The sequence below is a fragment of the Quercus lobata genome, chromosome 10 (genome assembly GCF_001633185.2).
Source record: "Quercus lobata isolate SW786 chromosome 10, ValleyOak3.0 Primary Assembly, whole genome shotgun sequence".
In the NCBI taxonomy this organism is placed as follows: Eukaryota; Viridiplantae; Streptophyta; class Magnoliopsida; order Fagales; family Fagaceae; genus Quercus; species Quercus lobata.
In genome coordinates this window covers 50,825,815-50,839,616 of record NC_044913.1, presented here as the reverse complement: position 1 = coordinate 50,839,616, position 13,802 = coordinate 50,825,815, and the positions used below count along the sequence as shown (strand labels likewise).

The 13,802-nt window shown below is 36.7% G+C and overlaps 1 protein-coding gene across 1 annotated transcript; it reads right to left on the bottom strand.

The window, feature by feature from the left end:
- Positions 1-9,043: 9,043 nt before the first annotated feature.
- Positions 9,044-9,739, bottom strand: LOC115964916 (agamous-like MADS-box protein AGL75). The gene is made up of 2 exons (XM_031084143.1): positions 9,469-9,739; positions 9,044-9,282 (listed from the first exon to the last, which is right to left on the bottom strand). The coding sequence occupies exons 1-2, from the start codon at positions 9,737-9,739 to the stop codon at positions 9,044-9,046; spliced, it is 510 nt and encodes a 169-aa protein (XP_030940003.1).
- Between the last annotated feature and the right edge of the window lie 4,063 nt (positions 9,740-13,802).

Sequence of the window (13,802 nt, the reverse complement as noted above, 5' to 3'; positions counted from 1 at the left end):
TTGATTCCATCACCGTCTTAGTGCGCTTATTGTACACTCTATATGCTTGGCTGTTTATGTAGTATCCTAGGAATATCCCTTCATCACTCTTAGCATCAAATTTTCCAAGATTCTCCCTATCATTGAGAATATAACACTTACTTCCAAATATTCTAAAGTATTTCACCTTTGGCTTCTTTTCTCTCCAAATTTCATATGATGTCTTCTTTCTTCCTGCTCGGAAGTAAATTATATTCACAATGTGATAAGTCGTATTCACTGCTTCAGCCCAAAACTTTTGTGGAATGTTTTTGTTGAGTAACATGACTCTCACCATCTCTTGAATCACCTAGTTCTTCCTTTCAACCATCCCATTATGTTGTGGAGTCTTTGGAGCTGAAAATTCCTTCTTGATGCCGTGCTCATTGCAAAAAGTTTCAAATTTTGCATTTTCAAATTCCTTCCCATGATCATTTCTGATTTTGACTATGGGAACTCCCTTTTCATTTTGTAGCTTCTTGCATAACCTTTCCGTCTTGTCACATGCTTCTGACTTTTCTCTAAGGAATTCTACCCAAGAGTACCTTGAGAAATCATCAACTACCACCATAATGTATTGCTTTCCGCCCATGCTTTTAGTTTTGGTTGGACCCATTAGATCCACATGAAGTAACTCTAAAGGACGTGAAGTAGCAACTACATTTACTTTGGGAAGGGCTGACTTTGTTTGTTTTCCCATTTGACATGGACCACAAACATTCTTCTCAACTTTTCCAAACTTTGGTGAACCAACCACTGCTTCAAGCTTTGAGACTTTTGCCACTTGCTTGTAATTTGCATGCCCAAGTCGTTGATGCCATAGCTCCAAAAGGTTCACTCGAGCACTTCGACATGCTATGCTTGGTTTGGGAATAACCCTATAACAATTGTCGATGGTCCTAAGTCCCTTCAAAACTTGAACACCTTCTTCATTTAGGATTAGACATCCTTTCTTTAAGAATTGGACTAAAAAGTCTTCATCACATATTTGAGTGATGCTTAGCAAGTTCACTTTCAGTCCTTTAATGTACAACACATCAGTCAATAAGGGCAGTCCCGGAATATCAACAGTTCCCTTTCCAAGAACTTGTGAGTGGCTACCATCTCCAAATGTTACAAAGCCATCTTCCTTCTCTTTAGGGGTTTTGAACAAAGATTTATCTCCTGTCATATACCTTGAACAACCACTGTCAAGATACCAAAAACATGAATTAAACACTTTCAATGCAGTATGAACAAAAAGACAAGTATGAGATAGGCATTCTTGACCATCAAAGCAAGACTCATCTTTCTTTACTTCTTTCATTGATGAGTGAAGCTTTCTTTTTAAACCATCAAGTTTATCGCACAAATGTTTATTCCTTCTCTTATATTTATCAATCAAGGAATTCAACTCACACAAGCTACTATGAATATCATGATTTCTATGAACTAATGATTTCAACATGTGTATAAAAATTCTAGCATGTTTCTTTAATTTGAATAACTCTAAAAACTCATTACTAGGACAATCTCCAAATATGCTCATAGAGTCATTCTCACAAACACCTTTACTACACTTCATATTGGCCTTTGCCATAGCACTATCCATAGTAAGCCAAGGGGTCTAAGATCACACTCAGGTAATAAAACCATAGCAAGTGTACCTACTTTGATACCAATTGAATGCTCGAAAATGTGTGAAAACACAAGAGCTATTTAGACCCCCAAATTAAAGTTATGGCTCGATTGATTTTACTCTAACTTAATACTAAGTGCGAAATAGAGTAAATGTAAGCGAATAAACAAACAAGCTACTCTAACCCATAATCATTATAACATAGTAGTAAAATGAAAAGTAAAAGAGTAGGGAAAAAGAATGCAAATACAAGATAACATGCCGATGTATTATCGAAGAGGAAATCAAAGAACTCGGCGAAAAACCTCTCCGCTGCCCTCCAAGCGATAATCTATCCATTAGACAATCAGTTGGGATACATGGGTTAGCAAGAGACCCTCCAAGCCTAATCTACCCGATGTACCTAAGCCCTCCAAGCTCCTACTCCAACAAGGCTTCTCGTAACCATGTCTTGTTTACCTCTTCGGATCCCGCAATACGTCCGATTTTATCCGCCAAAGCCTGGCTTCTTCCAATACTTCCCAGCAGCACCAAAACCTCACTTGACACTCTGAAAGGGTGTGGTAAGTGTTTGGGCTATCAACCTCTCAATGGTATGGAAGTGAAGAGGTAGGGGTTAAGGAAAATCCACAAGCAATTTTGTAAAGAAATGTCGGTATAACAATTTCTAACTCTCAAGGTTTGTGGCTAGAGTTTTCTCTCTAAAGCACTCCTTAACATCTGTGGGTAATGTGAATATATATAGTGTAGGTACAGAAAGTGTGTATCAAATAGGACAATTTGGCAAAACAGAATTTTTCGCAAGTGTCTCGCAGGAAAGCGTTACCCATAAGCTAGTTGCAAAACACAGCTGTCTCCATCTGTCCTGACTCTTCGCATTCCAATCATGTGCAAGGCACATGCATCATTTCGCAGGATGCTTAGCCATGAGCTACCCGCGAAAACTCTTTTGTCTTTAATTGCTTGAATCTTCACACACTCTCTCTCTATCACACAACCCTTACAATTAAATCCCACAATAAATACATGGTACAAAAGATTGAACATAATTACAATCAAATTTGGTATGGAATTAGAGCCAACAAAACAAATAGTTGTAAATTACAACTTTACAATAATAATGTTAAGTTGTTTAGTGAGAGTGGCTACAACTAAGTTTGTAGCCAAATTTTGTGTTTTAAACTTTGGTCTCCTTGACAATATATTAGGTCCTTACAAATAAAAAGAAAAAAGTCTAAGAAAAATTTTATTTAACTAAACTTTTGAAGAAATGTAACTTGCAACATTGATAATGAGACTATCATGTAACAATTTCAAAATAAAAAATTTTATAGAAGGAGATTGTAAGATTTTATGTGTTTGCATGTGTGTGTGTGTGTTTGTCAATGTATAAAATTCTCTTTTTATTAGATTTTGTATAACTTAAGTTTCTTAATTGCTTTCAAAAAAATTCCTAAAGCTGCCACTGACTCCGACCACCTACCCAAGGAATATCACATTTACTATTTTTTTTTTCAAATCTCATAAGATATCTTAATTTCAATTTCCAATTTCCCCTCTCAAAGTTTCAGGTGTAGACGTTGAAGAAGAAAATTTCAGACTTGAGTTTCCTCTACAACACCTATGAATTTATGTTCTCTTCTTCTTTTGTTACAAATCTTCATCTTTTTTTTTTCTTCCTCCCTTTACTGTGTAGCTATGCATCTTTTAATTTCTTGTTGGATCCTCCTATCATTTTTCATCAAATTTTAGGGTTAGTGTGTTCAAATTTTTATTTTAGGGGTTCAAAACAAAAAATTTAAAAAAATATTATATTAATTTTTTTTTTCTTTTTCTTCATGCCAGAGAGTTCATTTGAACTCTTTACCTTCAACATGGCGCCGCCACTGCTCATTCATGTGTTATAATGAACTATTAAGAACCAGGGGCGGCTTGAAGCATTCGAGGGCCTTAGGCGAAAATTGACTTGAAACTTTTCATATATTTAGATATGATTTTTTTTTAATAAAAAATTTAATATTACTTAAATTCTATAATCTTGTTTTTGATGCAAAATTATTAATTAACCATGTAAAATCTTTTTTTTATAGAAAATATATAGACAAAAAAAAATTGACAAAACTTTGCACAGTTGTTGATGTGACAGATTGGTAATGGTAAGTAAAAATGTGATGTTAGTGGTAGACTTAGATGAAAATTAGTAAAAGTTTGCTAGCTCAACTATTGTGAAATTCTTTGTATATTGCTTTTTTTTTTTTTTTTTGTGAAAAGTGTTATATTCACAATATTTTCACAAAAAATCCTAAATATTAAGTTGTTACTGGTTCTAATTTAAACCCACCACTAAAATTACTTTTTTCCCCACCAATAACAGTCAGTAACAACCTTCTACTTAGAATTGGTTGTGAAAAATATTGTGGACGTAGCATTTTTCTCTCTTTTTTCTTATTTTTTATTTGATAAAAAATGTTATTTTATTTATTGACTAATATTTTTGGGCTAAATAAATAAGTTTATAATATAAAAAATTATTGTATTGGCCAAAATTTGGGGGCCTTTTTTCTACTTGGGGCCTTAGGCGACCGCCTCACTTGCTTTCATACTAGAGCCGGCCCTGTTAAGAACATAGGATTATGTGCTAATTTTTACACATTAGTGGCACCCCATATAGTCAACTGATTTTTACCACTATACATGACTCTAGAATTCAAGAAACAGTTACGAACTTATTACAAAGTTTATGTCAAAGAGAAAATCAGGTTGAGCTTGATGATCTCAGTAAATCATTTTCGATGAACTCAACAACATGACTTTTATAGTGTTCTTCTCAAAAAAAAAAAAAGGACATTTATAGTGCCTTGTCTACTTTATATGAATCTTTAATTGGTCGAAATTTTGGCTCAATCGATCGAAATGGTAAGAAAATAATCCTAGAGTCTCTGGATGATTCGATCGCTATTCAATTCCTATTTGATCAATCAAAAAGAGCTCTCGATCGATCGAAACTCGAAAAAATTGAATTTTTTGCAAAATTTTCTAGTGACTATTCAGAGAGTTTGAGAAGGTTTCAAGCCTTGTGAATGGTTTTATGAAACATTTTAACTCTCCATACGTGCCTTTTAATGAAATATAGCCCTATGGGTATAAATAGAGTCTTATGTCCACAAAATAGTAAGTTTGTGAGAAACACAAAAAATTCTGTGGTCATTCTTCAGAATTGCAATCTGTAAAACTTAACATCTTGGTTGTATCCTGGGGAAAAATTTGCATAACCCTTTAGTAACAATAGTGTGGGGGCAAATATTGTCTAAGGAAAATAATATTGTGCCTCCAAGTTATCTATTTTTCTATTTGTCTTTTGTTATAATTTTGTTCTTCCATTATTATTTTGTGTAAGACTCCCAACACTTTATTCTTCATATTAATCGATGTGGGCTAGGTTCTTGGTGAGTTTAGTTTTTCTTTTTGGCCAAGGAGTGGTTTTAACCACAACAAACCGTGGGTAGACGGGTTGTTCAAGGATCTGTGCAATGGACTGGGGGGGTTATTTTGTGTGTGGCACCAATTGAAGAGTAAACCATCACCTTCTCATCTGTAAAACCTTTTGGAGTAAAAAATGACAGGCCAAATTTTGGCATTAATCACTCTTTATTTTTTACTAAAAGAATCAATCACTTAATACACGCTTAGCAACTACATGCTAAAATAAGGAGAAGCTCTTATCTTACTTCCATTGAAACAATACAAACTATGAGTTTTTATTTAATTTAATATCCGTTTTGATAATGGTTCTTGCTATTTACATGTGTCATTCATGGCTATCCACTGTTGCTATTTACATGACCAATAAGAGAGATGGGAATTTCTTAAATAGTTTGCCTTGTATAAAATGGCTTGTGTGTTGGAGGGGTCGTGATAATTACAAAAATGAGTGTCTAGCTGGGAGCTAAGCTGCCTATATATATCCATGTTAATTCCATTGCAGTTTCAAAAAGAGGCAAACAACCAGTGACTTTCACCTTTTCATTTACACTTGGAATTTTTTCCAAGAATGCATAATTTGGGTAGCAAAAATGGAACAACATTTGTTACCTTGTTTCCATTTCTTGTGTCTGCAATAATTAGTTACATAAATATCATGTTTGAGTACTCTCTTGTAGGTGAGAAGTGAGATTTTTTTTTTGAGAAGCGAGATTGCTTAATTAATAATACTTTTCTCAATAACGTATATATATAATAGAAAATTATTGTAAGGTAGCATCAAGAATTATAGCACAATCTCCAAGAAATAAATAAAAATCCATTCGTATATATTATAAAGGGTAATGCTAACGAGTGCTCTAAGAGCACTGGTTAAGAATCCATTTAGGAAAGTTTTGACATCACTTTTATGGGAAATGAAAAAAACTGTCAAAACATTTTTTTTTTCTTTTCCCATAAAAACTTTTTTTAACTGAATTCTTAACTAGTGCCCTAAGGACACTCGTTTTGCTCATCCAAAAAATAAAACCAAAGCGTTTAACACTTTTCTTTTTTTTTTGCTTTTTATAAAATCGAACCATTTAACCTTTTTTTTTTTTTTTAATCTTATGAGAGTTTTCCATATAAGCTCTGGACTCCTTACAAATTTCCACAATATAGTTAATTTATAGTAATTTCTTTTGAATTTAATTTATCTATTTAATGTTAACGGAACAATCCAACTATATGCGAACGATGGTCTTGGAACCCCTAAAATGAATACTCCAAACTCCCAACACCCATACGCAAATAAATCCTACTTGAATAATATTGTAGGGACACGATTTTCGTTAACCCGATCCTGGACGATCAGGCCCCGGCCCAAGAGGTCCCACACAATGAAGTTTGTAGAGTATGGGTTGAAAAACTCGGCTTCAGTTGGCTTAAACAGTGCGTCGCATATTCTAGATAGATATAGAAACGTAAATCAAGAAAACGTAACTGAAAGTCGAAATTCTATTCATGGATATGATCTCATACAATGACTTCTTCCTTTTTTTTTCTCTCCGCTCCCCCTTCTCTTTTTTTTCCTCTCCTTTTTCTGGGGGACTCTTACATATGATATAGGTCCTTTCTTATCATCTGGGCCTTACACTTGTTGATCATCCAAACCCCCACTTGAGCACCTGTCCCATCAGACGCCCATACCAGTTCTTTGTGAGTTACAGTGACCAAGGTAACACTATTCAGGGGTCTTCTCCTCATTAATGCGGCCAGGAGAGTAGTTGTGGTGCATTTAATGTGGTGGTGACAGCCTTTTTTGGTATATTTTGAGCCTTCTTTCTTTTTATGCGTTTGGAGTGAAGGCTACAGTAGCTGGGATGCATCATTGATCCTGGACTTCGGGATTTCTGAGGAGGAATTACTCCTCGGATGTGTTCTCTTTACCCAATTGGCTTGGGCAAGGATTACGGACTGCGACGTCTCCTCGGAAGGGATTGTCCTCGGACAGGCCCAAGGCCCAGCCAACTTGTTATTCTGGGCCGGTCCCCACAAATACAATAGAATTGATTCCCAGATTCAATTTAATTCAATTCATCTCTCTCTCTCACACAAATTCAATTCAATTCCTTCTTTTTCTTTTTTTTCTTTTTTTTTTCAATTCATGAAGTCTCTATTGAAAGCCAAAAACAGGAATCAAAATAAAATAAAATATTTAAAAAATTAACAGTTTAATTGAGTCTAAAATTTTGTTTGGTCTCCAAAAAAAGAAAGTTTTTAGTTGAGGTGTGACTTAACAACAATTTCGAGTAAGGGGGGCAAAATATTCTAAATAAGCATCTATTAAGTATTAGCAAATATGGACTGCTATGCGGTATTCGAATTTTTTATAAAAAAAAAAAAAATTCATTTATGAGTTAAAATATTGGATGAAATGTGGTGTTTTGGTTGATTTGTGATGTTTGCTTTGATCTAAAGGAGGGGACCAAGTTTTATTTTCCTTGGCCCGATACAAATTAAGCCCTTATATATCTATATATAAAAAATAAAAATTATGCAACTCAGGGCGCCAAAACCCCCGTGGGCCTTAATGTGGCTCCGTCCTTGTGGCCAGCTAGGACCTTTTTTTTAAAAAAAAGGGAGAGTACCAATCAAAACAAACCTCTAACTAATGGAAAAAATCAAAATGACTCAAAATTTTAGAGGTTTGATTTGCAATTTACTTCCTCAATCTGCCATGTGGGCTAGTTCGTCCAATTAAATCATGTAGTGTGGACCATGTAATTAAATAACCAACAAAATCACGAAAACAAATTAAATAAACCTCTAAAACAAAATAATTGAACTAACTTTTTCTTTTCTTCAATATTTCATTGTTCTTCTCCAAAGTTTCTGCTCAAGTTCAATAACATCTCTTTCTCTCTCTAAATCACATTACTTTTTGGTGATGAAGCTAATTTATTTGTGCTTTGTGAAACCAGTGACTTCCATTTGATATGACTTTAATGACTACACGAGTTCCCAATACTGACTATGATGAAAGCAAGAATTTCCAACATCGCCATAGTTTCAAATCAAAAGGCAAGAAAGTTGGGACTTAGACCAAATGCTCTCTCAAATCCTACTTTGACATAGTTACGGTAAGCGAGAGGACGATTATCGCAACGGTAGCACATGTATCATGAGGTTTTCGTGTCAGCCACGTACTCAGTCAATGGGTCACGGCAGTTCGAGGTAGCGATGGAAATCTGGGTTTTTATAATTTGATAGGTCAGGGAAATTGACGTTTCTAGACTAATTAAGGGTTAGAATCAAAATTACCCTAATTTTAGAAGTGTGATTTGCAATTTACTCTGAAATTTTTGAAACCTCGTATTCAAAATTACTTATATAAATATTAACAAAAATTATAACAAATTACCAAATTTAATTACTATCTCATTGAAATATCATTTTATTTTATCAATATTTTTAATACAAGTGGTGTGTATATACTGAGAAATAATTGGAGGGATATTTCCATAGTCTGGCCAAACACTATCACTACCACAAAAGACTATTATTGCTCACAAATTGGGGTTTCCCAATAGTAAAAGGAAATTAATACTAACAAGTAATTGACAAAGACAACTGCCCACAAAATCAGAAAAAATAAAAACATTGAAACAACATATTGCTTGAAATTAAATTCAATTTCTGAAACCAAATCTCTAGGCTTAACTTCTAGAGTTAAATTTGGATCCCCATCATAAAAGAAAATTAAAAATTATAAGCTAAAAATTAAAAGATATGTATCAAACTATCACAAAAGAAATAAAAACACTAAAAGTTAGAGATAAAATTACAATAAATTGCTTCATGAAAAATCAATCCATGGCCAAAACCTTCTAATTAGGTTGTGGTTGTCACTGGCTGCACCGAGATAGGCTCATCTTGGCCAAATTTCTAATAGTACTCATTATTCATTAATTTGTAAGCACGAGCAACCTTAGCTCTACTACTACCGCTACTACTTCCAACCTGATCATAATAATTGTTATTATTGGGTATGCCCGTAGTACTGTTGTTATTATTATTATTACACCACTTCCTTTTCTTATTCTCAAGTAATTGTATCCTATTTTTCATAACACAAAGCTTAGTCTTCAACGAATTCAACCTCATCTCAAACAACTTCTCATCATCTGTATCATAAAGCCAACCATACTCCCACGCTAACAAAACCCTCTCAAACTCTTCTACCTTGTTTCTTTCCTCATGTTCCTCTGATTCATCAACATCCTCCTCATCATCTTCTTCTTCTTCTTCTTCTTCTTCCTCGTTATTGTTCTTTTCTTTGTTCACAAAAGGATATTTCTTATGAATTCCACTGTGTTCTTTGTACTTGTTGAGTAATTCCACCACGTCATCTCGACTTTCAGGCCACGTGTCGACATTGCCATCAGGCCCATAGGAAATCACACAGACTGGGATATTGCACAATTGAGAAAGTTCATTGGCTTTCTTCATCACAGTCGGGTTTCTCTTCTTGTATGATGTTTCTCTGGCCCTTTGATCATCGTTTTGCAGTTCATGTTGTTCTTGTTCAGCCTCCATTGAATCACTGTTTTGCGGTTCGTGTTGTTCTTGTTCAGCCTCCATTGAATCAGCACTAACTAGAACTAGAAGAAAAACTAGAACTAGAATATTGAGAAGAAAAAACTAGAACTAGACGATTGACGTTGAATATTGAGAAGCTTTACTATTAAATACTTTGAGAATCAATAGTATTGTTGGTAAGTAATTTCTGGTTTTTCTTCTCTTAATATATACTATAATATATATATATATATATATATATATATATATATATATAGTAGCCAATGAGATTAATCCTAATCCCGCTTTAACTGTGTTCACCGACTCGCAATTGAAATAGAATCCCGACTCTGCATTTACGTTCTAACCGACTTACTCTTTTTTTATTTTTTTGATGAGAAGACACATCTGCTCTTATTAATCAGAATTTGAGACGTTTACATCCTGAGAACAAGCAGCCTCAATGAGACTGGGAGTTTCCTCCAACCAAACTTGAAAGTCACCAATCTGTTTCGCAAATTGCGCTAAAATATGGGCAGGCCTATTGCCTTGCCTTTTTACATGAGAGAAACTGAAAAAACTGAACTAAAGATAAAATACTAGAAATAATGGTTTCAATGGAAGATGGAGGTTCTGATGTGCCTAAGAGAGACCTGTAGAGAAGCAAAGAATCCGTCTCAAAAGTCACCTCTCTGAAACCCATTTCCCAAGCAAAAATAGCTGCTGCCTCCATAGTCTTTGCTTCGGCCTCCAATGCTGCCAAGGGCGCTGGGAATCTTCTGCTCATAGCTGCCATGACTCTGCCTTCTGAGTCCCTCACCAACATGCCCATACCTGATGCTTTCAGCCCTATGAACACGGCTCCATCTATATTCAACTTGTACTTATGACTTTCGGGTGGGTGCCATTCGATTGCTTCAGAGGGATTAATGGGGCTTACCACCTCATTTGCACATCGGTACTCCTCAACCAGCGCCTTAGCACTATGGACAATTGCTCTACCCGGTTTTCTTGTGCCACCATGCCTCAAGGCATTCCTGTTTTTTCCAGATTTCCCAACACACAGTCATGGTTTTCTCCAACAAAGTGGAGTTTGTGGGCTTTTGCCTAATAATCTGCCATATCGCATCAATGAAGTTCCACCTTTTCTCGATTTCGAAAGGAAAGACTAGTTTACAATTGCTCCATACCTTAGCAACCTTATCACAAAACCAGAATAAGTGGCTGTAGTTTTCTGGCTCCTTTACACAGGTCTCACAATGATCATCAACTATGACGTGTCTCCTTTTCAGATCTTCTTTGGTTGGTAGGATGCCTCGGCAGGCCTTCCAAGCAAAGCTTCTGATTTTGTTTGGAGTCTTCATACCCCATACGGACCTCCATATTTGTTTCATCACTGTTCCAGCAGAGCTCTCCCCTTCACTGCCGTTATCAAGTCCCTCCATCAGACTTTTATGAGCGCTTCTAACTGTAAATTTGCCCTTAGCATTGACATCCCATATGCATCGATCCGGAGGTAGATGAATGCTCAAAGGTATTCCAAGTACCAAATCTGCCTCCTCCGCTCCTAACACCTGTATGACCAGTTGCTCATTCCATTCTTTTTTCTCCAAATCAATGAGTGCACTGGCTTTAGCATCATTAGGCAGGATGTGGTTCGTGGGAGATGAGACTTTTTGAGAGGCTGGTGAAGGTAACCATTTGTCCGACCATAAGAGGATGCTTTCCCCATTCCCTACACGCCATTTCATACCCTTCTTCACAACTTCCTGGGCTGTCATGATACTCCTCCAAGCATAGGATGGGTTTTGGCCTAGTGAGGCTTGGACAAAATTGCATTCCGAAAAATACTTTGCCTTAAAAACCCTATAGAATAGAGAGTTGGGATGGGTTTGTAACCGCCAACCTTGTTAGGCTAGGAGGGCTTTATTAAAAATTTTGAGGTCGCGAAAACCCATCCCCCCTTTTTCCTTAGGAAGGCACATCTTGTCCCAACTCAACCAAACCATCTTTCTCTCCTCTTTTTTCTGCCCCCACCAGAATTGACTCACCATGCTTGTAAGCTCATCACATATGGAGTTGGGTATTTTAAAACAGCTTATTGTAAAGGTTGGCACTGCTTGAGCAACTGCTTTTATAAGAATCTCCTTTCCAGTGAGTGAGAGAAGCTTCTCCTTCCAACCGGCCAATTTTTTCGCCACCTTCTCCTTTAATTGGGCAAAGGAGTTGGTTTTTGATTTACCTATTAAGGAAGGAAGTCCAAGGTAAGTCTCATGCTGTTTGATCACCTGTGCCCCAAACAAAGTCTTGATAGCTTCCTACACCCCTTTGTCCGTGTTCCGGCTGAAGTACAAAGAGGTTTTTTGCTTATTTAGCTGCTACCCCGATGAATCCTCATATGCTTTTAGGATTCTCATAATTCTAGCACTTTCTTCATGGGTGGCTCAACCAAAGATAAGGCTATCATCGGCGAAAAATAAATGGGAGAGCTTTGGTCCACTTCTACTTGTCAAAATCCCTCTTAACCTTCGATTCTGGACAGCTTGGTGGAACATGGCAGAAAGTTCTTCTGCACAAAATAGGAAGAGATATGGCAATAGTGAGTCTCCTTGACGAAGACCTCCTCTTGAAGGGGTGATGTGACCTTATGGAATGCCATTGATGCAGACAAAATAAGTGACAGAACTAACACACTGCATGATGAGTGCTACCCACCTTTCTGAGAAGTCCAATTTAAGCATGTTTTGCTCATGTCTAACTTGAGTGCCATCTCCCCTATCTTCCCCTTCCTTTTCTAACTGATGTGGTGCATGGTTTTTGATGCAACTGGGACATTATCAGTGATTAGCCACTCTGCCACAAACGCACTCTGATTTTCACAAGCTAGTTTTGGCAAAAACTGCTTGAGTCTATTTGCAATGGTCTTAGATGCAGTCTTGTAGGCCACGTTACAAAGACTAATGGAGTGAAAATCTGTCACAAGTTTTGGATCTTTCACTTTTGGGATCAGCACTATATGTGTCCCATTGAAGTTTTGAGGAATTAAGCCACAATTTAAAAAATCCAATACAGATTTAGAGATAACAGGGCTTATCGTGGGCCAGTAGTGTTGGTAGAAAATTGCAAGCATTCCATCTAGGTCGGGTGCTATGGTTGGGAACATCTGCTTCAATGCTCTCTCTACCTCACTGACTTGGAATTCCCTCAGCAGTGAGCTATTCATTGGGCCCGTGACTTTGTAGTGGATAGCATTGAGAAGCTCCTCACTCACCACCGAGTTTGAGGTAGTGAAAAGAGAATCAAAGTACTCCACAAATATCTTATCTATTACTTCCCCATCCTCCTGCCATTCTCCATTTGAGTCCTGGATTCTATCAATAGTGTTTCGTTGAAACCTGCCGGATGCTTTAGTATGAAAAAAGGAGGTGTTTTTATCACCTGACTTTAGCCAATTAATCCGAGACCGTTGGTGCCACATGAGTTCCTCTGAGTCTAGCATTTTGTTTAGCTCTCTTCGAGTGCAATGGATTTCCTCCAATATTAATGGGCTACCCTTCTGACATTCTAACATCTCCAATTTTGTTTGCAATGAAGCTATTTTTTTCCCCACGTGGCCAAAGCAACTTTTGTTCCAAGAACTTAATGAGAGACGACATTCTTCAAGGCAATGATAAAGGGGTGAACCCAAATCTCTACACATACCTTTGAGCCAAGTAGAGGTTACAACATCAGCACATGACTCCTCTTTAAGCCACATCGTCTCGAAGCAGAAGGGCTTAGGACCACGTTTTCTCTGAGACGTTGATAGGCTGTCTTTTAGCAAGAGCATACAATGATCTAAAGTGGAGTTGGCTTTGTGATATAGACACCTCTTTGGGAATCTAGCTACCTAATCTAAGGAAACCAATGCTCTATCCAAGCGCTCCCTCACCCATCCTCTGTTTCCTAGGCGACTACTCCAAGTAAAATCCTGACCAATGTAGCCTAAATCACGCAGCTGACATGAATTTATCACCTCACAAAAGTTAGCCATTTGCCGCACTGGTCGCGTGCTTCCACCTTCTTTCTTACCACTGTGCATTAGTTCATTGAAATCTCTAGCACACACCCACGGCAAACTGTTGAT